Raw genomic sequence first — 25,447 nt, 5'->3', positions numbered from 1 at the left:
GCAGCCCTTCACACTAATTAATATCCCTCTCCTGTATGGCGATTTGTACTGCCACAGAGGATCACACGACACACACTCAACACATTACAACATGGAACACATAGAACAACTGAGATTAATACATGGCATTCAACAGAGTCTAAACATTACACACTTTCTTAGCATTCTAATACCTATTTTATCAACAGTATCTCACAAGACAGATTCCAGTATCTCTTAGTGTCCAGTTCAGACATGGGGGACTTGCCATAAGCTGGCCCCTGGCCTGTCATGATTATATCCCTATGCAAATTCAAAGGGGGGAATTGATGACTATTAACCAAAGCTGACACTCAAGGAGGAATATATAGGGCGGATGAACAACAAATAAAACCGAGAACACTTGGCACTAAGGCTATTATATATTACTATAAAAATACTAAACTGTATTAAACAATATAGTTAAGATCAAATCACAAAAATCAAAGAGCTAATGCTACTGCATTGGACTCAAGTCATCAATTGAGCCAAATCATCAGATTAATACAGCAGATAATCAACTCTTATAAATGCTAAAACTCGAATCCAAGGAGCTGGCTGAAAATCGGGGGTGAAATACGCCTTGGCTACAGACAACATGGCCTGACCCAGTTGGCATGAGACAGACTTTAGGCTAATGTCAACTAGGAAAAGTCTCCCTTAATAGATATTACAAGGAAAATGCTTGGTTGTTACAAACCAAATTTTGTGGGAATGTGTGAACCCCAAAGGTATCAAATGTGAAAGAAAAACAAGTTTTGAGGATGTTTCCATAGTCTGGTCTCAGGGTTAATATTCAAAGAGCTGGCCTCAGAAGGAAAAGGGGGCTCATCACCCGTTAAAATAACTAGTTGCAAAGGTTTTAGCAGAAAAACTACCCACTGCATCACTACTCTTCCAAATAAATGTGTTCATCTCATGACTGATGTCACATCCTTTGCAAATAAGAGAAGAGGGGTACTCAGTGACTCTTACAGTCTAACTGGGTAAAAGGTTACATAAGAGAAAAAACTACTTAAAGACAAGTTAACAGAAATTTGCTTTGATGTGTATCAAAATAAATTCCATTCAAAATAGAAATAATTGACATCTATACTGGGTCTGTATTCTCATATGTGGTATTTTTCTTACATATTCCACCACCCCAATACTTGGAGTGAGTTTTTACTTCAGAACTCTTTAGTCTGAAGGGGGTAAATTACATCACAATAAACTTTTCAGGATATCCATCATTTCCTTTATTACTAACAAAACAAAAAAATATATACACAACTCTCAGTTTTCCAATGATCACATAATTAGTCTCTTACTCTTTAACCACCATCTTTGTGTTTAATTTCATTTTCGCTGCTTACAAATCTTATACATCAGTTTTCTTTTAATTCCCACTTCCACCAAGTGAACTTTTGTGTCAAGTTGTTGTTTACTCCAACATAGGTTCTTCCACATCTACAAGTTCATTTAACTTTGAGTCTTCTGTCATAAGTTTTGGAGAAAAGAGCCTCGCACTATGTAGCAAGATTTGCATCACGAATGAACAACACCTGCATGCTATTTCTACGCTTTCTAATCTTTCAAAGTAGCAAAAGGTGGAAGAGAAGTGATACCAATGCTTGAGACACAAGAACAAAATTATGAGACATTTGTGTATCCTGAAGTCTCAACTCAGAATCGGACACATTCATTCCCTCACTGTAGCCATCACTTGCACAAAAGGAAAGAATCCTTTGGCTCCTTGAGGAAAGAATGTCCTCTGAAGACATCAGCTGTTTCTCTTGTTACCTCATGAATCATTGGATCCAAATGGAAAAGGACAATTGTTCATGATCTAACACTGGCATCCTTTGGGACTAATCAATGACCCTGAACTAGGAAATGGTGTTCCAAAACAATTTGACTTGTGCACTGTTCACCATAGCTTGCTTACTTTGTGGTGCAAGCCAACAACTGGCTGCCTGCTATTTCTACCTGAGCTCTTGCCAAATCCTTGGTTTCGGTCAAGATTAATTTACACCCCAAATCTCAAGAGTGTTAGTGAGGAATGGCTTCTCCCCAGCATGCTCAATTTCTTTCTTTAATCTGGTGGCACAGGTCTAAATTAGGGACTGGATACAAACCTGGATCTGTAAGATAGTAGAGGTGGGATTTCTATTTGAAAACAGTTGTTTTTCCTGCACCTACATCACATTCAACACTTAATTCGTTTTATACACATTTATAGCACATACAAGGGGCGAGTTCAACAAAAACACCACGTCTATTTCTCCACATCTGCATAGTTAGGGACAGTACTTCCCAAATCACAGGAGATATCTTCAGGAGTAACCTCCTGTTGGGCCTGGGTCACACATGCTTTGGGGGGAAAAAAATACATGGGCATTTTTGCCCAGTTGAAAGTCACATACTATTAAATTGTCTCCCTGGATCATCCGAGATAATATTGACCTAAAGAACTGAATGGCACAGTGATCGCAGGCAGTTACTTCAGTTAGTCGCACAGTTTGGGGTCTGCTGTTGCTCACCATTTCAGACTGGAGACTTAAAAACACTCCTATTGCTCTGTTAGCATGCCAAATAGCTCGGAGTATTCTTTCCTGTTGACTGAACTGCACTTGAATTTCCTCTGTGTCATAATGGAGAGGTGGGAGGAAAGCAAAAATATACTAAGAAATGGCTATTTTAGCAAATGGTCATTTCTTTCAAAGTCCCCAATAAATCTGAGCTATGTCTTGTCAAACTAAACTAATATCCAGTTGTGTGACCAAAAGGACCCCAGGCATGAGAGTAAAAACCCACCTTACAGAGAGGTCATGAGACACATTCAGGGTCATATAACATGAAATTCCACAGCAGGTTACATCTGATAACTCAGAGGCAGGACCACTGATTCTCCCATCATATTCACGGAGTCATTCAAACCTCCTTCATTCACCACTGTGTCATTACTGAGTTGTGTTATTTACAAAAGCTTTAACATCATCAGAAACAGGGGGTAGGGGCGCAAAACCAGCCAACTTTCCCATCTGTGAACAATCCCAACTCAGTAGGAAAAAGACCAAAAGTGGCTTTGCCAATAGATGAAAACTGGGACTGAAACTCAGTATGATCACAGTGTTTGGGATCCACTGAATTCCCCTTCCAGTCCTGTGACACTTTCATCTCCAGCCCTAATGAGTCTGATTTAGGATCAAAGAAATCAAAGCACCATTCTGAAGCACAGAAAACTGAGGCCGCCGCATCACATGACCCTCTAGGATGTGGAGGGGTAGAATGTGAAGACGAGACCTTCTATCTTAGCCGTGCAGAGAGTAATGCTGCTGCGGTGATGGGGAAGGAGGGGATCCCTCTGACTCTCCCCATCTTCTTCGGGAGTCACAGTGGCAGAAAAGACACTTTTTTCCCCACCTGTGCTCCTGCTTTTTATTATATTGAAATACATTTTAAATGAGAAAAATAGTAAAATATATATAACCGCTCTTCAGCACATCCTAGGGCAATGTGAGAACAAAAGGGAATGAGACAATTTATCCTCAAAGCGGAACTTGATGACTCTCACAACTGCTTTGCAATGGGAGGAACAATGTAAATGTGATGCTCTGGGCTTTTTTAGACTATGAAAAGCCGTAAAAGATGAGGTCAGCTCATGAGGAAATAGGCTAGCTAAACACACCCACTCCTGGAAGAGTAGCTGTCTTTTTCCATTGGGATAGCTAACAGGAGCTAGCTAACTGGAAGGGGAAAACCTAGTGGAGATGAGGCCCACATAGATTGTGCTTCAATGTAGTTAATCAAGGTCATCCTTATCTCCCTCACCTTGGATGATGGACATTCCTGGCAGGACAGACACGCTCTCCCATGACTCATAGGAGCTGATAAGAGAGGACCACAGTGTTCACCCCAAGGAAGGGCGAGCAGCAAAACACAAAAGTGGACAACTCACCTGGGGAGGTGAGAGACCACAGTCAAGATAATTCTGCCAATATCCTTAAAGATCATTAGGTGGGAATTAACAAAAGCATTAATGCAAAAACCAACCAAAAAAACCAACAATTTTTGTCAGGCTTTGAAAAGGTTTTTAAGGTGTTTCTCTCATGTGTAATAAGGTGTGAGCTCAGTGTGGAGGTTTTCCCATATAAAACATTCATAGGGTCTTGCATCTTTGTGGATTCTCTGATGTGCATTAAGGTTTGATCTCCGCGTGAAGGTCTTCCTGCACTCACAGCACTCATAAGGTCTCTCTCCGGTGTGGATCCTCTGATGTTTAATAAGGTTTGAGCTCTGACTGAAGTTTTTCCCACACTCACAGCACTCATATGGCCTCTCCCCCGTGTGGATTCTCTGATGCGTGATAAGGTCTGAGCGGTACCGGAAGGTTTTCCCGCACTCACAGCATTCATAGGGTCTTTCTCCGGTGTGCATTCTCTGATGTCTAGTCAGGTGTGAGCTGTGAGTGAAGGTTTTCCTGCACTCTCCGCATTCATAGGGGCGCTCTCCTGTATGGATCCTCTGATGTTTAATAAGGTTTGAACTCAAACTGAAGGTCTTCCCACACTCAGCGCATTTATAGGGTCTCTCTCCCATTGGGATTCTCTGCTGGGCTGTGGTTTCCTTGAAATTGTTGTGAGTTTCCCGACAATTAGGGGATTTACCCACTTTCTCCCCTGGTAGGCTTTCCTGCTGTCTCTCTGGCCTATGCCGACTCTCACAGGCTTTTCCCTGCACATGATGCCTGGACACATTCCCTTGGGATCCTTGCAGTAATCCCCCATGTGATTCCACTTGCTGAGCATCTTCCTTCTGAGGATTCTGCTGCATATTCTCACTCAGCATCCCATCACCTGCTGGGATAGAGAAAGAAACCTCAAGATGAGTCTACAAAATTAAGTCAACCTAAGTTCTGTCGACGTACATCCACAGCAGTAATTAAATTGCTTTCGCACGTCGAGGCTACACTCCTTGCGTCGGCAGTGCGCGTCCTCACCAGGAGCGCTTGCACTGACTTAACAGCCAGTGTGGCGCATTGTAGAACGGCTTCTGAAAGGCAGCAACAGTCGATGCAAGCAATGCAGTGTCTACACTGCACTGCATCGACATAATTACATTGACTTAAGCACCATGCCTCTCGTGAAGGGGGAATTATTAGAACATAAGAACGGCCATACTGGGTTAGACCAAAGGTCCATCTAGCCCAGTATCCTGTCTTCTGACAGTGGTCAATGCCAGGTGCCCCAGAAGGAATGAACTGAACAGGTGATCATCAAGTGATCCATCCCTTGTTGCTCATTCCCAGCTTTTGGCAAACAGAGGCTAGAGACACCTTCCCTGCCCACCCTGGCTAATAGCCATTGATGGACCTGTCCTCCATGAGTTTATCTAGTTCTTTTTTGAACCCTGTTATAGTCTTGGCCTCCTCAACATGCTCTGGCAAAGAGTTCCCCAGGTTGACTGTGTGTTGTGTGAAGAAATACTTCCTTTTGTTTGTTTTAAACCTGCTGCCCATTAATTTCATTTGGTGACCCCTAGTTCTTGTGTTATGAGAAGGAGTAAACAACATTTCTTATCTACTTTCTCCACACCAGTCATGATTTTATAGGCTTCTCTCATATCCTCCCTTAGTCGTCTCTTTTCCAAGCTGAAAAGTTCCAGTCTTTTTTCTCTCTCCTCATACGAAAGCCGTTCCATACCCCTCATTTTTGTTGTCCTTTTCTGTACCTTTTCCAATTCCAACGTATCTTTTTTGAGATGGAGCAAATACATCTGCTCGCAGTATTCAAGATGTGGTCATACCATGGATTTGTATAGAGGCAATAGGATATTCTCTGTCTTATTATCTATCCCTTTCTTAATGATGCCGAACATTCTGTTAGCTTTTTTACGCTGCTGCACATTGAGAGGATGTTTTCAGAGAACTATCCACAGTGACTCCAAGATCTCTCTTGAGTGGTAACAGCTAATTTAGATGCCATCATTTTATATGTATAGCTGGGATTATTTAAGTCATTTAAGTCGGTGCAGTGGGGTGAGAGATGCATTTTAGCACAGACACGTTCAGAGTTAGGTTGACATGAGGCAGCTTACACCAACCTAACTCTGTTGTGTAGACCAGGGCACAGAAACAGGGATGGAAAAGGAGAGAGCTAAGCAAAATAAGATGGAGAGACAGAAAAAAAAAATCAGGAACTGAATTTCCCCAAACTCTTCCCCGTAGGAGAAAGATAAGGGGATGAAGTCTGCCTCCATCCCATCCAAACATTCAGGGGAGGGGAGACCAGGGAAGGAGCTACTGCCAGGCGAGAGTCAGGATGGGTAGGAAGCCATGAGCAATAGCTGCCCTGAGGATCTGACATCTGCTGGGGACAATCCTGAACTTGGAGCATTGACAAGGCCTTTGTAGGGAACCCCAGCTCTTTCCTTCAGGTGCTGACAGCTTTTGAGTGGATTTAATTATTCCTCACCTGAACAGGTGGCCATCAGAATCTCTCTTTCCTCTAAGCCCTGGAGAACTGGGGCCCCTGGCTCTTCCATTTGTTTCACCTGGGAGATCACATCGGATATGAACACAGGAAACCCTGCTCAGGGGAAGGAAAAGAAGCGAGATCAGGTGAATTAATTTCATTCATTCAGAAAAAAAAATGTTTTATTTTAACAGCCCATTGTAACACAGCTCCTCAAAAGCTCAAAGATGGGGGACACTGTGCTTAGGAGGGGTTTACCTATCCCCATCTCTGCTGGGAACACACAGCCAGCCACTCATCATGAAAGGATCCCGAAAACACAGAAAAGGTAACTCCATGTCCCGGAAAGGGGAGACTCAGAGGGGAGCTCACTGACAGAGATCCAGAGAGAATCACAGGGAAGATGGCTGGGCGAGCAAGCTGTGACACGGAGCCCCAGTTGGTCTGACAAACCTACTCTGGATTAATAGAATTTATTCAAAAAGTTTCTTGTAAGGCATTAAATGAAAGCTGGCAGAGAGCAACAAAAACGATGAAAGGTCTAGAAAACATGACCGATGAGGGAAGATTGAAAATATTGGGTTTGTTTAGTCTGGAAAAGAGAAGATCAAGAGGGGACATGATAACATTTTTCAAGTATATAAAAAGTTGTTACAAGGAGGAGGAAGAAAATTTGTTCTTAACCATTGAGGATAGGACAAGAAGCAATGGGCTTAAACTGCAGCAAGGGAGGTTTAGGTTGGACATTAGGAAAAACTTCCTAATTGTGAATGAAGCACTGGAATAAATTGCCTAGGGAGGTTGTGGAATCTCCATCATTGGAGATTTTTAAGAGCAAGTTAGACAAACACCTGTCAGGGATGGGTTAGATAATACTTAGTCCTGCCATGAGTGCAGGGAACTGGACTAGATGACCTCTCGAGGTCCCTTCCAGGCCTGTGATTCAGATAATTGTGAAATGTGTGCACTGATGCTATATGAGGAATAATGTATACCTAGTGAGATTATGCTTCAAAGCAGTCATCCCCAAACTTTTGAGGGTCACCCCCCCCTTTCCCGTCTGCCCCCACACCCTGGGCTGGGAGCAGGTGGGTGGGGATGTGGATCGGGGGCCAAGGCTTGGGATGGGTCTGGGGCCAAGGCTGGAGCCATGGCCAGGCTGGGAGCAGAGCCATGGGGCTGGCAGCCGGGCTCATGGCCGGGTGTGACTCTGCTCCTCCTCCACTCCCAGCCCTGGCCTCAGGCCAGGAACAGAACCATGGACAGCTGCCCAAGTGCAGGGCCAGGGGCGGGGCTGGATGGCACTCGTTCCCTGTGAAGGCAGCATGGCACCAGCACACCGGAGAAGAAGAGATGTGGGATAGTCCTCTTCAAAAGGATACATTTCGGAGGTTTACTGGACTATAAGGGTAGGTCTACACTTACCACGCGGGCCGACGCGGAGAGTTCGACTTCTCAGAGTTCAACTATCGCATCTAATCTAGACGCAATAGTTCGAACTCCCCGCGCGCTCCGGTCGACTCCGGTACTCCACCACTGCAAACGGCGGTGGCGGAGTCGACCTTGGAGCCGCGTACTTCGATCCCGCGGCGTCTGGACGGGTGAGTAGTTCGAACTAGGGTACTTCGAATTCAGCTACGCTATTCACGTAGCTGAATTTGCGTACCCTAGTTCGACCCCCCTTCTTAGTGTAGACCAGGCCTAAGAGGCAGGAATAAGAAAGCCCTTTGTTATCCATTTCACCAAAGAACACCCTTAGTGGAAGTGGATGGTCTGTGAATGTTCTGGATCCTGGTTTGACCGGAAACCAGCAAGCTCTGCAGAAAGGCTTTGAGGCCAAGATAAAAGCAGTGGACAAGGACTGTATCTTGATAAGTTTAAGTCTTGGTCTCTAGAAAGCACAATACAGGAGAACCTCCAAATTTCAAACCCCTCGGGAACGGAGGTTGTTCGTAACTCTGAAATGTTTGTAACTCTGAACAAAAACATTCTGGTTGTCCTTTCAAAAGTTTACAACCGAACACTGACCGAATACAGCTTTGAAACTTTACTATGCAGAAGAAAAATGCTGCTTTTAACCATCTTAATTTAAATGGAACAAGCACAGAAACAGTTTCCTTACCTTCTCAGATCTTTTTTTAAACTTTTTTTATTTTTTCAGTAAGTTTACGTTTAACACAGCACAGTAGTGTATTTGCTTTTTGTTTTGTCTTTTGTCTGTGCTGCTGCTTCATTGCGTACATCCAGCTCCAAATGAGGTGTGTGCTTGACCGGTCAGTTCGGAATTCTGGTGTTCATAACTCTGAGGTTTTACTGCAGACTTTTGTTTGATTTGTAACTAATTCAGTTCTTATTACCCTTGCTCACTGCACATTTGAATCTGCCCATTTGAATCTCTGAGTCTGTTTTTTGTCAACAAACTTGTATCTGTTCTCCCCATGAAGAGATTACAGTGCTGCGTTGTTAGAAAGGACCCGCTCCAGAGTTGTAACCTCCCAAGCTGCAGGTACGCTGCCCCTTTGGGGGCACCAAACCTGGTAATTTCTGTGAGCGTCCAGTGACAGGGGCTGGACAGTACAGGGAGTGCTTCAGGGGAGTTGGAGGAAAGGGTCAACCTGCAAGGCAAAGTGAGAGCTGGCAGAACCCTGAGGAGTTTCTTTGTGGGGGCTGAAGACTGGGAGCGGATACACAGATTACTCCAGCACATCCCTCTCACTGTGGCAGGAGGAGAAGACAATGACCTACAGTTCTGGACACCCCGAGAAGGTGTCACACATGGGCTGGTGGGGTTCAGAGTAGTAAGGAATAGGAAGGAGCAGAGATGTCACTGAATGCAGGATCTCAGGGTTATTAGATGTCAGGAAAGCGCAGAGAAACATAGAACTGGAAGGGCCCTCGAGAGGTCATCTAGTCCAGCCCCCTGCACTCATGGCAGAACTAAGTATTATCTAGACCAGAGGTTCTCAAACTGGGGGTTGGGACCCCTCAGGGGTTTGCAAAATTATTACATGGAAGGTCATGAGCTCTCAGCCTCCGCCCCAAACCCCTCTTTGCCTCCAGCATTTATAATGGTGTTAAATATATAAGCCCGGGGAGGAGAGTTGCACTCAGAGGCTTGCTTTGTGAAAGGGATCACCAGTACAAAAGTTTGAGAACCACTGATCTAGACCATCCCTGGCAGGTGTGTGTCTAACCTGATCTTAAAAATCTCCAATGATGGAGATTCCACAACCTCGTTAGGCAATTTATTCCAGTGCTTAGCCACCCTGACAGTTAGGAAGTGGTGAATCAATTAATAAATTTGCACTGCTCGTCTTGAGCAGTACAGGATGGTATATTCCTGAGGTACAGTGCTGGGAGGATCTGGCTCTGGTGCCTTTCACTGTGTGATTCGTGAGTGGCTCTGGGAGCATTCACGCAATCCAGCTGGGTTTGGGGTGCCACGTGCTGTTGTGCTGAGTGATAACAGGGCCTGGAGGGGTTTGCTGCTTGTCACTAGCAAAGCATTGCGAGAGACAGCCCAGGTTGGAGAGTTAAGGGGGCACTGCGGTCCCACGCTGCAGGTGGATCCCGTCACAGGTGGGATAGCCAGTTCAGGTAACTGTTTGCGGGAAAGAGACAAAGAAATGACATTGATGGGATGTCTGAAGAAGTTAGACCTGCCTCGATGTCCATCAGGGATGGTCAGACAGGCAGGCATGAAGACCATTTTCAAATCTTTTTTTCCTCACTGCAGAAGAAACACTCCTTTGGCCTGAAGGAGACTTTTTTGTCACTGATCTCAGACTCCCGAAGGGAAGTACTAAAGGTGTCCGCACTCAGCCTGACCCGCTGGGTAAGCACAGAGGGTACTGTAGCCCAGGGCCTGGTTTAGGAGAAGAAGAATTGCTGAATTCCACTCCAGGAGACAGAAAGGCGCGAGAACTGACCTCAGAGGAGAGGAACTCAAAGAGATGAGGAAGGGGACAGATGGAGCTAGCCCGTCACTCACCGTGGCACTGTGACAACCCCAGGGGGAAAACAGGGGGGTCTGAACCCCAAAGCAAGGGTAGCATCTGATTGTATGCAATATTACTGTGCCAAAAAAGTGCTCAATCGAGCAAGGTCTTAGCTGAAAGCCTGCAATATGCTGGTCATTGTGAAATGTCTGTCTGAACACCACATGAGGAATTACGGATACTCACCTCTATGATGCTTTCGAGTTTGTGACCAGACAAATGGAGAAACAAGTTGCCTCTTGGACAGGAGCAGAGGCAGCTGGCTACCTGTCTGCAACAGCATTCCCGTCACACTCCCTGCCAGTACCTGGCCCGAGCCGGGGAAGCTAATGACCCAACCAGCAGAACAAAGTCAGTGATGATCGCTAGGCATGTCAGTGATGATAATGTAATATTCAGGCCTGTATATTTGCTTGAGATAGAAGTATGGGTCTTGTTTGGCTCATTTGACTTTTGATATTTTTGTATTCTTATTAATGTGTGAACAAAGACCTAAGACACCGGGTGTTACATCTGCCCACAAGCAGATGGGGAGATAAGAGACAGAACTAAAAAGTGTTGCTGGGCCGAGTGGGAGTGTAATATACGAGTGTACACTCGAAGGACAGTCCTGCCTCAACTCCTCTCCCAAGATAAGGTCAAGCAACCTGGGACATTGGGAAAAAGGCTCTGCCGGTGTGTAGCGCTATGGATAGGCTTGATTAATGCCAATACACATCGCATTGCCTGCATTTCAGACTGCTGATCTTCTGCTTTCTGTCTGCGTGCCAAGAAGCAGGGGAGGGCGAAGTGAAAGCCAGCCCCTAACAATGATGTAAATTAACCAGGGTGGAATCAAAACAATGGAAAAGCCATTTACATGCGAATGACTAGGGAGATGGGAAGCGCACAGAAAGGGAAGAACAGGAGGAAGCAATACTGGCTCTTGAAACAGAGACATTTCGGGGGGAGTTAACGTGGGTAAAAAGACAATTGAGCAGGAGACACAGGAACCAAGTGCTCCGGGTTTTGCTGTGTTGGATCCTGGCTAAGCACTGGCCGGCCATGCTGGAAGGAGGAGCATGGGGAGCAAACAACTTTGAACAAAAAAACCTAGTTAGTTAATAATCATGGTCTACAAACACTGCATGTTTCATAGAATATCAGGGTTGGAAGGGACCTCAGGAGGTCACCTAGTCCAACCCCCTGCTCAAAGCAAGACCAATCCCCAGACAGATTTTTGCCCCACAGATCCCTAAATGGCCTCCTCAAGGACTGAACTCACAACGCTGGGTTTAGCAGACCAATGCTATCCTTCCTTAACCTAGCTAGTTAAGTTAGGTTTTAGAGTCAGAAGCGTATTTTAACTTGGGTTTGTTAGTAACTATTTCTATCCCAATTCTGTCTCCTTAGTGTTACCTGAATAACCGTTCTTTGATAACAAACTTAGTCTTGTTTTATTGCACAAGCATCCCGGTGCACAGCTGCACCCTGAGGCATGAAATCAGCCAAACTAAGGCCATGTCTACAGGCATCTGCGCCACTGTAAGATCTCTCGTGTATAATTAAACCACCCCCAATGAGCGGCGGTAGCTATATGGGCAGGAGAAGCCCTCCCACTTTCACAGCACATTAGTCCTTATGCTGGTAAAGGGGTGATCTCACTTGGCCAGTCTGAGTTGGTGTGCATGGAGTAGGCTCAGTGTTTGAGTGCCAGCCAGGGGTTGGAAGCTTCTGTTTGTTATGCTGGACCTAACCCCAAGTTTTGCCTTAGCAAAGAGAAGTTGTTAGACTTTGTGACGAACTGCCCCTGTGCCCTGTTCCCAGAGTGTTCTGTAGCAGGGGAGGGTCTCTGGTAGTGTGTGTGTCACTGGCACGTTGGGGTGATGCTGAAAAAGAGAGGAGGGTGCTTTGTGGGGGTGGCGTGAACCTTAACCCTGCATTTCCCCTTCCAAGAACCGAGGGGACAGGAACCCTTACCCAGCGAGGTCACAGTCTCATAGTTCTCCTGCATGACATCCCTGTAGAGGGCTCTCTGAGTGGGGTCCAGCAGAGCCCACTCTTCCCTGGTGAAATACACAGCCACCTCCTCGAAGGTCACCGGTCCCTGAAAGAGCAAGAGCCCAACACTCAGTACCTGCTGCCCCACTCACAACCCCACTATTCACAGGGGAGAGGGACCTAGCAGATGGAAGCTCTGGGAGGCTCACAATCAGCAGGTCCCTCCTCCACCCTGCTCAGAGCAGCCAGCAGGCCTCAGAGTGAGGCGAGAAAGAGAGAACTTCTCGCACTTCCCAGTAGACAGCAGGGGCAGGGTCTTCACATTCATCACACACCTACTAGCCAGAGCCTGATACAGGAGATGGGGCCCCTAGCAGGCTCCAGACCTCCTGGTAGGAATCCCAACCCCCTCCCCATTCCCAACAGCTGGATGTCAGGGGATGGGGCATCTCCCCTAAACCCCTCTGGTGGGTGTCCCCTTCATGTCGCTCAGAAGCCTTTGGTTAGTAGGTTGAGACTCCAGCACTAGTAATCTGGTTAATCTGGTAAATTTTCCCAGCTCAGGCCAAGGGGTTTGTTTCCTGTTCCACTAATATGGGGATCCCCAAGCTCCCATAGGTCTGTTCCTAGAATCCAGGGCCCAGGTTGAACAAGTCCCAGCAGGTTCACCACATCCTGTCCCCATCCCTTTCTCCACCCTGTGGATTTCCTGCCCCCTCCCACCTCTTGACTGCCCCCTACCTCCTCTGTATTTTCTGCCCCCCTCTCTGCAGCACGAACCCACCAGCAACTCCCTCAGAAAACTTACCTGGACTGGCTCCACTGCAGCCATTGTCCTTCCTCGTCCCCGGGGAGGATGGGAGCATCGGGAGCCTAAGGCAGGTGTTACTCTGCAGCCTGTCAGGGTGAGAAAGGGGACTGGGGAGATTTCAGAAGGGGCTTTAATGCATTTCACATCACAGTTGCCCGTGGCTCTTTCCCTACCGACAGATTTTTCTTAAGAACGGGTTAGACAAACACCTGTCAGGGATGGTCTAGATAATACTTAGTCCTGCTATGAGTGCAGGGGACTGGACTAGATGACCTCTCGAGGTCCCTTCCAGTTCTGTGATTCTATGGAATTGCATCAGCCCCCTTGGTTGACCTGCTGCCCAGAATTCTTTTGGGCTGCATTCCCCTCTCCAGTTTTATTCTGGTCAGCATCTCATGCTCCTAAAGCTCAGGCTTCCAGCTGGCCAATGGCAGGGGTCAGGAAGGGATGTTGTCCCCATCCCTGTCCCCCCGCCCCCCAATGTATTCTGGGAGGTTTTTTGTTTTTATCTCCTTCCTCTGAAGCATCAGGGACAGCCACGGCTGGAGATGGGACACTGGGTGGGGGTGATCGTTTCCCTGCCAGGGGCCTCAAGCATCTCACTCCCCTCCCCCCCATTCTCTGGCTCTGGCGCACAGCAGTCTAGTCTGCTGTGGGCTGTGATACTTTGAGCTCATTCCAGCTGTTGGGTTTAGTGGGCGGGTGGTGGGTGGGGTTGGTGGCCTGTGACACAGGAGGTCAGACCAGATGATCCAGTGGACCCGTCTGGCCTCAAACTCTATGACTCTATAACTGGACCAGTTTGGGATCTTGTTACCACTCTCCTCACTTACTTCTCCTTCAGTTTCTCTATCTCCTTCCCCCCTCTCCTCTCCCTCCTGCTGAGAGACTTGGCCCACACCTATACCTGTGTTCCCTCCCACTCTTGCAATCGCTAACGGCAGCGAATGCCATTTGGAATCCCCAGCTCTGCTAATCACCAAATGAGAACTATTTCCTGCGATACAGACACAGCAGTGAAAGGGTTGCTGTGCACAGCTCCAAGGTCCCTGTTTCCACAGCTGGGATTGTGAAGTAAGGGAAAAGATTTCGAAATGTGGGTTTTATCAGAATGAATAGTTCCCAGGGTCGGTCCGTATATACTATAGCAGCTCATTCATACATATACCATGTTCTCTTCCCATTCGTAATTAATGGTGACACAAAATAATGATCTAGTCTGGTGTTTCTACCGCCTGTAGGCTCAGGAAAGGCATTGAGGAGGGGGGGCTGTAAGATCTTGGAAGTTTTATTACACTCTAAAGCAAAGAAAATCTCATTCCCCCACATCCAGTACCCCCTTATCTGTTATGGTCAAGTATTCTCCATCAACTGCTTGAAAAAACAAACATACAATTTATATACAGGCTCGGCACTGATACGTGTTTTATTCTTACTTTTGCAGTTAGTGTAAGAGGGGGTGTTAGAAAAAACTGACTTCAAATAAGCATTCTGTTGCAATAATTGGGCCTAAAATTTGTAATCTTCACTGTAAAAAGTATATGAAAGTTCTTAAGAGGTTATAATAACCTATAACAAAAGTGGATCACGTTCTTTTCAAGAATGAATGCTATGCATGGGTGCAAGAAGACCAGACGGAGACAATTAAATTAGTCCAGACAAAAGGGAGCTACTGATATAGTTCAAGGACAGTACTATCGGTATGTGACGTAAACAAGAAAACATGGGAACAAGGCTGCCTATGCCAAACCTGTCCTTATGGAAATAGATTTAGTTAGGAAACAAAATAAATTATGCCTCTCCTTTTTAATACTTTTGGAGGTTCTTAAAAAGAGACTCGGGGGAACAAGTCATCTCCCAGTGCACCCCAATCTGCCATCATTGCATCATCTCACTTTCTCAACCCCAAGTCAGAAGAAACAAAGCAAACTGAAAGACTGTCTTCCTGAGAGGCCTTGTTTTGATTATGTTTTAACCTATATTCCCTCTTTCCCTTCTCCTGATTGTAATTTGCATTTTTTATTTTTGGATGTAGACATATCCGGTTTGTTTTTCTTAAAGTCTAAATGCTTGTAAGTTGCATTATTTTCTAAGAAGACCCCATAAAAAGGTAAGGCTGGTAACAAAACTTATCCCGTTACCCCAGAAGCCACTGACTCTGTGCCTTTACCCTCCAGTGCAACTCCTTTAAATAATTCTAGCAGTTTTAGCTCTGCTGAAGCTGTTTCCATAAATTAACGATCATAACGGATGAACAGGAATGTATCAGAAAAAACTTGAAGATTTTATCTTAAATGTATAAAGTCATTCCAAGAAAGACAAATTCTTTTCAGGTATAATTTAAGCATAAAAAATAAGTTTAGAGTAAAAAAAAAGTAATTAAAAAAATCTATGTTAAAAAGAATAATGTAAAAACAGAAAAACACCTAAATTTGTGTTTTAACAAAATTATCTACTAATAACTGTTTTATTAATTTAAAGAGTAAAAAAATCAGCTAGTCTGTGTCACAGGAGTTAAACAGTGTGCTAAAAACAGTCAGTTAAAAATGTACATACATTACTAACAAATTTAAAAAATTTGCAAATAAAAAATAACTTCTCTCCATTTAAAAAAATCAAAAATCCTCTAAATACATTAACTTAAACTCTCAAATAAATGTTAAAAAAGCTCAGCGTTTTTTTTTAAATTATAATCAGCCATTCACAAATGTAACCAGTTGTTACAGAATTTAGCAGTCTTAAAAAAGGAAGCACCAAAATCAGACTATATAAACTTAATAAAAGAAATACAATTAGCGTTACTACAATTAAAAGTGTGAAATAGTTACTAAAATTAGTTTAATGTAATCATTAAAATAAACTGTAATAATTTTTAAAAAGCAAAAAAAATAATTGGTACTAAAAAATTACATATAATTTAAATCTTCAAGTGACATTGAAAGAAAAGCTACTTAAGAAAAAAGTTAATTTAAAAAATACAGTGGTGCAAGGACAATGTAACATTGTTAAAAATCAGCAAAAAAGCAAACTTGTGTCACCTTTGTGTCCTCTGAAAACTGTTAAAAAAATCTTCAAAATAATTAGCAAAAAAAAATAATAATAATAATGCAAGCACGCCGGTAATAACATTGCAAACAGTAAACAAAAGCAACTGCAAAGTAGAGAGTAAAAATATTTCATATTTAAACCAAACAACAAAAATTAATCCATATAATCCAAAATGCTAATATTTACATGTGCATAACTGTTAAGAAAGAAAGCCTGCCCACAGAACACACCTGGCAAAAAAAAAGTTAGTTTTCACAGACTTAAATAAAATACAGTTACAGTATTAAAACAAATGTCTACTAAAAAGGTTACAAAATAAATCTTTATCAACAAAGTGTCAGCAGAGTTTTACACAAATATGGCTTGGTTTAAGGAGAGAATATGGCATATTTAAGGACTCCCTCACAGCCAGGCAAATAGCTTATAATATTAAAACAAAAAAAGACAGGTATTTCTAAGTCTTATAAAAAGTTAAGGCAAACCTACTTTGGAGATCAAAAAGAACAGGAGTACTTGTGGCACCTTAGAGACTAACAAAGGTGCCACAAGTACTCCAGTTCTTTTTGCGGATACAGACTAACACGGCTGCTACTCTGAAACCTTTGGAGATCAAAAACATCCCCAATGTAAAGACCAAAGTTTTAAGGAACTTTTTAATCGGGAAATTAAATTCTCAAATACCAAGCTACCTACCATGCCCAGCTTACCTAGGAACAAATTCACGGGTTTAAATGGTGACAGTTTTAGATTTTGAATACAAAGTGTTACCTATTTAAAGGACAACCCTAAAACCCACCAAAGGCCTGTTAAAACCTGGTGAAACAATTCCAGAAGTAGCACAAGTACTTGGTGAATTTTCTGTAGAAATTCAACCCATTGCAGAAAATTTTCCCTGTAAACACACTAACTCAGAAAGGACAAGCGTGGAGTTATCCTACAGCTAATTACATTCCACTCCATGTTTCCAGGAAACTCACCTAATATTTTGCTAATATTAGGTGGGTGTTCCCCCACCCAAAAAAACAACCCCGAAACTCATCTTTTAAATTTTAAAGAGGGTAATGCCTTTATTTTAGTGAATAATCCATTGTCTAAAATGATTAAAATTCCTCTCCACAATTTAATTTAGGTATTGTGTCATCTTCCACATGGGACAAGCTTTTTGCCTTTTTAATCAGTCACCATGATTGGTAAAGTTAAAAACTAACCCCCCAAAATGTTATCAAGGAGGGTATGTTTTATGCAGTATCTTTCTTTCAATTTAAGATTTATTTTAAAAAATTCTCCCTACACCTAGCTAATTAATGGGCAAAAATGAGTTACATTTAAAAAATAAAAAATCAATCAATGAAGTCCTGTTTAATGTAAAATATCAGTTCAACAATCTAATGTACTAGGTAAAGTTTAAAAAAAATTAAATTCATCCTCCAAAAGCAGCATATAATTTTCGAAAGTGAGTGAATAAATTAACAAAGCTGGCAATAGTTTAGCCTAAAAAGAAAACACAGAATTAAAAAAAAATAATTCCAAAATGTCTGTTTTGTAAAACTTGCCTGAATTATTAAAAAAAAATAAAAAACCACCATCTCCACAAAGTAAAATTTAAAAAACCTCTTCAAAATCAAATCTAGTGTATACAGAACAATATTGTTTTGTTAGCTGCTGAAAAATCCATGCAAAATTTTTTATTTTTTGATAGATATGGAGAAAGATATCTTCTCTATCTATAATACATCCTTGTGGCCAGTTTTTTTTAATGTAATCGAATTTTAACAATTCATTATCAGCAACTAAAAAATGCTCCTAAACTGGTAGCAAATTCCATTTATAAATCAAAATTTAGCCAAGCTAAGTAAAAACAACAACAAAAAAAGTATTTTACCACCTCTTAAATGTAGTGAACCCTAAAAGAAGTTCCAAAAAACCAACCTAAGCTAGCTTTTGCTTTAAAAAAAAAGTCAATATACCTGGGGAAAAAATGTCCTGGGAATAATAATGTTGCCAAATCGAATTGTTTAATTCACAAAGCTTTACCTAAAATAAAAAATTAAAATAAAATAAATAATAATAAAAATTGTTTTAATTTTTAGTACAACTAAAAATCATGTAAAAACCCAAATATGTGCTAAAACAACTTTAAAAATGCTTGTCAAAACTGTCTTTAGTAAAAAAGGCAATTTAAAAAAAGAGAGTAAATTATTTGGGCTTTAAAATTTCCTCTGTGGTCTACAAACCCCAAGTTCATAAAGTGCAAATTCTAATGAATTTTTAAAAATATCGGAAGTACCTAGTTTTCTGTGACCCTGTAATTACTGCAATTCATCCAAGAATATGCCGGAGTACACTTTAGTAAACTACTATAAGTACATCAAGATTGGAACTAGGAACCTGCACAAAATCAAGCTAAAAAATTAAACAAAAAAACAATTAATTCAAAACCCTGGCTTAATTTATCCTCAAAGAAATAAAAAGTGTTACTTAAAGATTGCATGTATAGAACACAGTATAATTGCTGTGTTATATCAAAAAACCAAACAAACAAAAAAACCAAACAAAAAACCTCAAAACCCCAAGCTATTAATTATGCAAGCAAAAAATTAATTGCTGTAAAAAAAATATTCACACGCTAAAAAAGAAATAACAAAAAAGTCACTATTAACATTAACCACCAGTCTTCAAAATAACTAAAATCCAATCAAATTTTTAAAGAAAAGTGTCCAGTGCCAAACTAATCTCATAAATTCTAGGTGGGGGGCAGGGGAGGAAAGAGTAAAAATTATGTATGTTAAAAATAGTTTTCAAAAGCACAAAGGTAACCCAACTACATGCTCTGTGGATGAGGGGAAAGCAGTGGATGTGTTATTCCTTGACTTTAGCAAAGCTTTTGATATGGTCTCCCACAGTATTCTTGCTGGCAAGTTAAAGAAGTCTGGGCTGGATGAATGGACGGTAAGGTGGATAGAAAGCTGGCTAGATCGTCGGGCTCAACAGGTAGTGATCATTGGCTCCATGTCCAGTTGGCAGCCGATATCAAGCGGAGTCCCCAAGGGTCGGTCCTAGGGCCAGTTTTGTTCAATATCTTCATTAACGATCTGGAGGATGGTGTGGACTGCACCCTTAGCAAGTTTGTAGATGACATTAAACTGGGAGGAGTGGTTGATACGCTAGAGGGTAGGGATAGGATACAGAGGGACCTAGACAAATTAGAGGATTGGGCCAAAAGAAACCTGATGGGGTTCAACAAGAACAAGTGCAGAGTCCTGCACTTAGGACGAAAGAATCCCATGCACTGCTATAGTCTAGGGCATGGGTCGGCAACCTTTCAGAAGTGGTGCACCGAGTCTTCATTTATTCACTCTAATTTAAGGTTTCGCGTGCCAGTCATACATTTTAATGTTTGTAGGTCTCTTTCTATAAGTCTGTAATATATAACTAAACTATTATTGTATGTAAAGTAAATAAGGTTTTGAAAATGTGTAAGAGGCTTCATTTAAAATTTAATTAAAATGCAGAGACCCCTGGATCGGTGGTAGGACCCGGGCAGCGTGAGTGCCACTGAAAAAAATCAGCTCGCGTGCTGCCTTTGGCACACGTGCCATAGGTTGTCTACCCCTGGTCTAGGGACCGAGTGGCTAAGCAGCAGTTCTGCAGAAAAGGACCTAGGGGTTACAGTAGACGAGAAGCTGGACATGAGTCAACAGTGTGCCCTTGTTGCCAAGAAAGCTAACGGCATTTTGGGCAGTATACGTAGGGGCATTGCCAGCAGATCGAAGGACATGATCATTCCTCTCTATTTGGCATTGGTGAGGCCTCATCTGGAGTACTGTGTCCAGTTTTGGGCCCCACACTAAAAGAAGGATGTGGAAAAATTGGAAAGAGTCCAGCGGAGGGCAACAAAAATGATTAGGGATCTGGAACACATAACTTATGAGGAGAGGCTGAGGGAACTGGGATTGTTTAGTCTGCAGAAGAGAAGAATGAGGGGGGATTTGATAGCTGCTTTCAACTCCCTGAAAGGGGGTTTCAAAGAGGATGGATCTAGACTGTTCTCAGTGGTAGCAGATGACAGAACAAGGAGTAATGGTTTCAAATTGCAGTGAGGAAGGTTTAGGTTGGATATTAGGAAACACTATTTCACTAGTAGGGTGGTGAAGCACTGGAATGGGTTACCTAGGGAGGTGGTGGAATCTCCTTCCTTAGAGGTTTTTAAGGTCAGGCTTCACAAAGCTCTGGCTGGGATGATTTATTTGGGTTTGGTCCTGCTTTGAGCAGGGGGTTGGACTAGATACCTCCTGAGGTCCCTTCCAACCCTGATAGTCTAGGATTCTATGAACATCAGGACAGTAATCTTAAGACAACACTTAAAGAAAAAGTAACTTATTTGTCCACAAAGTTTGTAGTATCCATCTTATAAAGAAAAATAATTTGTGCCAATGTACCCATTGCATACATAAATAGTTATTCATTTAATCAAAAGAGGGTCCAGCATGCTAGTGCAAGAATATATTATCAAACCCCCCCAAAAATCTTACAACACTTTAAACTAATTCCTCGCACAACTCATTATGCTGAAATTGCTGCTGTATTAGCCTTAACGTCAGCTGTAAAAACTAATGTATCGACTTCCATTTTAGGTACAAATCAGAACCACGTGACAAGTAGCTTCCTGTTATATCTTTGTACCTGGCGTACCTGCACATTCCAAAATGCTAAAAGCAAACAAAGCAAACGCTGTAAACTACTTGCACCAACAAATCAATTCGTTCAAACCCATAAATTCATTAAAACACAGTAAAAAACGATTCACATGCAAATAAGCAAAATCATCTAAACAGGTGGTTCTCAGCAGGGGTACATGTACCCCTGGGAGTACGCAGAGATCATCCAGGGGGGTCCATCAACTCATCTAGAGATTTGCCTAGTTTTACAACAGGCTACATAAGAAGCACTAGCAAAGTCAGTACAAACTAAAATTTCATCCAGACAATGACTTGTTTAGTCTGCTGTATATACTATACACTGAAATGTAAGTCCAATATTTATATTCCAGTTGATTTGTGTTATAATTATGAAAAGGTAAGCAATTTTTCAGTAGTAATGCACTGTAACACTTTTGTATTTTTATGTCTGATTTTGCAAGCAAGTACTTTTTAAGAGAGGTGAAATTTGGGGGTACGCAAGAGAAATCAGGGGACAGTAGTCTGGAAAGTCTGAGAGCCAGTAAACAATAATAAAACTAACACACTTGCCAAAACAAAGTGCACTAAACGGAACCCCATGGGAATTTACATCACCTGACAAAATCCCACTAACTTGGGTTTAATCAATAAGCTGTTGACTTAAATGCTTTTAAGTGTTTATCAAAAATAAAAGGGGGAGGGGCCCAAAGCCAATGTGAAAAGAGTGAGAGCCAGAGATTATACACACCGACACTTTGCAGCTCCCTCCTACATTCAGAATCGGCCTATACACAATGGAGCACTCTCCTCCCATTCCTAGTCGTTCTGTGTGCAATATAGCAGCTTGATTTCCCATTCAGGGTCAGTCAATCCAGGATACAGCTGGGCTCCAGCCCCCGCTCCTGAGCCTTTGCTGCCCCCACCCCTCCAATACCATTTTCGGTCGCTCCATACAGCTGTCAGACTGTTCAGGGTATGGATGTTTTATTCTTGTCTCATCCTATCACACACCATTCAGGGTGTTGTTCCTGTCCACACCCCTGAGATCTGGATTCACTCTGAATCCGTATCAGATGTCACAGCAAGAGTGAATTAGTCAAGGGGTTCATCCTGCCTTGCATTGCTCCACAGCTGCCAGGTGCACATCAGGGCTGGAGGCCGTGATGCCGTCGCTAACATGGTTATTGGTCTGAAATCTCTCTATGGCCCGTCAGAGACAGACACGTACCTGTGTCGCTCCCCAGCTCCAGTCGCAGCATCTCTAGGGGAAGGAGAGGATGGGAGAGGTCAGAATTGAGGCCCTTGCATTCCAGGGAGGTTCCCAATAGTTATTAATAGGGCCCTACCAAATTCATGGCTGTGAAAAATGCGTCACAGACAGTTAAATCCAGTCTCCCCTGTGAAATCTGGTCTTTTGTGTACTTTACACTATACTATAAAGGCAGCCTTTCAGAAGTGGTGTGCTGAGTCTTCATTTATTCACTCTAATTTAAGGTTTCGCGTGCCGGGAATACATTTTAATGGTTTTAGAAGGTCTCTTTCTATAAGTCTATAATATAGAACTAAACTATTGTTGTGTGTAAAGTAAATAAGATTTTTAAAATGTTTAAGAAGCTTCATTTAAAATTAAATTAAAATGCAGAGCCCCCCGGACCGGTGGCCAAGACCCAGGCAGTGTGAGTGCCACTGAAAATCAGCTCACGTGCTGCCTTCGGCACATGTGCCAGAGGTTGCCTACCCCTGCTATAAAGGTATCCTAAGCTACAGGGTAAAAGTATACAAAAGTATCCAGCGTGTCTCAAACTAGGGTTCCCTACCCCAAAAGGAAGTCACAAGGCTATTGGGGAGGGGAAGGGGGCACAGTATTGCCACCCTTACTTCTATACAGCTGGTGGCAGCGCTGACTTCAGAGCTGGGTACCTGGGCAACAGCGGCTGTTCTGCGGCCCCTCAGGTCTGAAGGCAGCGCAGAAGTAAGGGTGGCGATCCCGTGAACCCCCTGCAGTAGCCTTGGGTCGGTTTGAGAAACGCTGAGTCTTAAGGCCTTTAACATGTTTATATTTTGCCATTTTTAAATACAGACTCGGGTTTCGTTATAACACCGTGAGATTTAAATATCTGAAACCGTGAAACTCAAATGCCATAATCGTGAAATTTACAAAGATGGACCATGAATTTGGTAGGGCCCTAGTTATTAATGTAATTGCTGTTAGCTACAAGAGGGTGACACAGACCGAGGCCAATGATGCAGCCGCTGCAGACAGAGCCAGCCCCACGGGGCTGCTCCATGGGGAAGGGCGACTCGCTGAGCTGGGCTGTGAGATGGAGCCCAGGATCAGTGACATCACTAGAGTCCCTGACTCCTCCCCAGGGTCAGGGTCGCTCTAACCAGAGGAGACGCCACCCCCAGACTCCAACTCACCTTTGAATCCCAGCAGCACCTTCTGCAAGTGGGCGCTTTTCAGAGAGAAATCGCTGAGTCTCTTCTCCAGCTCCGCAAACCCCAGCTCAGGCTTCCGAAACGTCCCGTCCTCCCTGCTGGGGAAAGGAGGAGCAGAGAGAAATGGGCCTGATCCCCACACCAACGATTTGTTAGTGTTTTTTATTAAGTCCTTTATTTTCACAATCAGTATCACTCAGTGGGAAAACAGCCCCCTCCCACACACAGTTAGGGCCCCTGCTATTTCTACCGTTTGTTCCTTTCCTTTTCCACCCTCCTGTCTCCATTTCTCTCTCTCTCTCCTCACTGTCTTTGTGTCACTCCTCTGTTCTTCTCTCCCTACATCAGCTTCCTATTCCCACCCATCAAAGGCTTCTCTCCCGCCCCCTCCCACCCGCTCAAGCGATCAGCCATGGAATATTGAATGTTGATGTTAAAGTGTCGCTGCAATGAGATTAAGAGAGGACAAGGGCATTCACGCCTCTCTGAATTGGTGTTTCAGGCTGTTTGCAGACTCAGGAAGGCAACATTGTCTCAGTGTCCATTTGGGAGAGTTTCTTTGTTACCAGGAGAGCTCGAAACTTACTTTTAAAAAAACTGAAAGCTGAGATTCTGCACACGTGAATACATGATGTGGCCACATAAATACGTCAGACAGGCTGGATCTGGCCCATATGTCTGACAGTCTTGGTGTGACCTCATTAGCTGTCAGAGTAACAGGCTCTGTCCCTTGCTGAGGCAGCCAGTAGGGGACACAGAATCCAGGACAAGAAGGAGCTCTGTATCCAGTGCAGTTTCCAAATGTAACTGAGCATGAGGGGGAGGGAAATGGAGCTGGGGACTTACCTGCTCCCAGTGCTCCCAGCACCCTGCGGAAGGAGAGGAAAAAAGAGGCCGTCAGAGGACTTGCAGGGGAATTACCATTGGAGTCTAACTTCGGACACTCAGGTTCATGTTCGCAGAGTAGCTGCTGTCCCCTCAAGCAGGGACTTCTGCCCTCAGCAGCCCCACAAATCCCTGCTGAGAGATCGCCACAGGGGGAAGTTTCTCCCCAGGCATTTCACAGGAAGAAAATATTTGCTGCATTGAAATTGAAATTCCCGCTAGTGCTGAGAGCCCCACAAGCCCCCTGACCCCACTAAACCCATTAATCTGGTGGCAGTGGGGCCTTAGGCCTGGCTCAGGACCACGGCATGGGGGGAGGGGATTTCCCCCTCCAAGTGCAAATGCCAACAGATTTTTCCAGGGCGGGAGAGAAGATCTTGGGGTTGCAGCACCAGGACTCCCAGAACCCATCCCTTGCACCACTGCCAGACTCACTGTGTGACCATGCACAGGGCTCTGCCCCTCCCTCTGCCTCACTTTCCCCATTTGTCCCATAGGGATAATGCCCCTGACCCCACTCTGTAAAGTGCTTTGGAGTCTAGGGCTCAGAAGCGCCTAGAGAAACGCTGCGTATGATCATTGCAATGACAGCCTGACCTGCAGGGGTTGGCTCAGCGGCTGCTGCCCCTTCTCTCCTCCCCTCTCGCTGAGCAGGGAAATCTGCCAGGACAGGCTGCAGACGCCCTCATCCCTTCTCTGGACAATGGCTCTCTCTAGCTCCTCCAGCCGGGACAGCAGCCGCTGCTCCTGCTCCTCCAGAAACCCTCGCAGCTCCTGCCACTCCCAGACGATCTTCTGCCTCTCGGCTGCCGTCTGTTTCTGCAACCACAGGGAGAGGGCGGCTCAGTAACAGGGGAACATAGAACATAAGAACGGCCAGACTGGGTCAGATCAAAGGCCCATCTAGCCCGGTATCCTGTCTTCTGACAGTGGCCAATGCCAGGTGCCCCAGAGGGAATAAACAGAACAGGGAATCATCAAGTGATCCATTCCACAGATTCTGGCAAACAGAGACTAGGGACACCATTCCTGCCCTTCCTAGCTAATGGCCATTGATGGACTTAGCCTCCATCAACTTATCTAGTTCTTTTTTTAACCCTGTTATAGTCTTGGCCTTCACAACATCCTCTGGCA

General features: G+C 43.8%; 2 protein-coding genes across 3 annotated transcripts; both read right to left on the bottom strand.

Moving 5' to 3' along the window:
* Positions 1-1,241: 1,241 nt before the first annotated feature.
* LOC123356681 (zinc finger protein with KRAB and SCAN domains 8-like) lies at positions 1,242-7,060 on the bottom strand. Of its 2 annotated transcripts, none has more exons than XM_045000080.1 (2): positions 6,474-7,060; positions 1,242-4,856 (listed from the first exon to the last, which is right to left on the bottom strand). In XM_045000080.1, the coding sequence occupies exons 1-2, from the start codon at positions 6,541-6,543 to the stop codon at positions 4,108-4,110; spliced, it is 819 nt and encodes a 272-aa protein (XP_044856015.1). In that variant the 5' UTR covers positions 6,544-7,060; the 3' UTR covers positions 1,242-4,107. The 2 variants fall into 2 exon arrangements, with proteins under 2 accessions (XP_044856015.1, XP_044856014.1); XM_045000079.1 differs by having other exon boundaries at positions 1,242-4,859; positions 6,474-7,059.
* A 4,589-nt stretch (positions 7,061-11,649) lies between these two features.
* LOC123356691 (KRAB domain-containing protein ZNF747-like) lies at positions 11,650-24,943 on the bottom strand. The gene is made up of 6 exons (XM_045000097.1): positions 24,911-24,943; positions 24,275-24,297; positions 23,411-23,526; positions 22,218-22,250; positions 13,260-13,369; positions 11,650-12,557 (listed from the first exon to the last, which is right to left on the bottom strand). Exons 4-6 carry the CDS (start codon positions 22,246-22,248, stop codon positions 12,318-12,320), a joined length of 381 nt encoding a protein of 126 aa, XP_044856032.1. The 5' UTR covers positions 22,249-22,250; positions 23,411-23,526; positions 24,275-24,297; positions 24,911-24,943; the 3' UTR covers positions 11,650-12,317.
* Positions 24,944-25,447: the final 504 nt, after the last annotated feature.

This window comes from Mauremys mutica, chromosome 26 (assembly GCF_020497125.1).
Source record: "Mauremys mutica isolate MM-2020 ecotype Southern chromosome 26, ASM2049712v1, whole genome shotgun sequence".
Lineage (NCBI taxonomy): Eukaryota > Metazoa > Chordata > Testudines > Geoemydidae > Mauremys > Mauremys mutica.
The sequence above is the reverse complement of the archived record's forward strand: the minus strand, read 5'-3'. Positions and strand labels throughout refer to the sequence as shown.

Coding starts and splice junctions, on each gene's coding strand:
- LOC123356681 (XM_045000079.1), bottom strand. CDS start 6,543: ATGGAAGAGCCAGGGGCCCCAGTTCTCCAGGGCTTAGAGGAAAGAGAG. Junction 4,860..6,473: donor TCTGATGGCCACCTGTTCAG/GTGAGGAATAAT, acceptor TCTCTATCCCAG/CAGGTGATGGGATGCTGAGT.
- LOC123356691 (XM_045000097.1), bottom strand. CDS start 22,248: ATGCTGCGACTGGAGCTGGGGAGCGACACAG. Junction 13,370..22,217: donor GGAGCTGGGGAGCGACACAG/GTACGTGTCTGT, acceptor AAATCTCCCCAG/TCCCCTTTCTCACCCTGACA. Junction 12,558..13,259: donor CTGCAGTGGAGCCAGTCCAG/GTAAGTTTTCTG, acceptor TTGCTCTTTCAG/GGACCGGTGACCTTCGAGGA.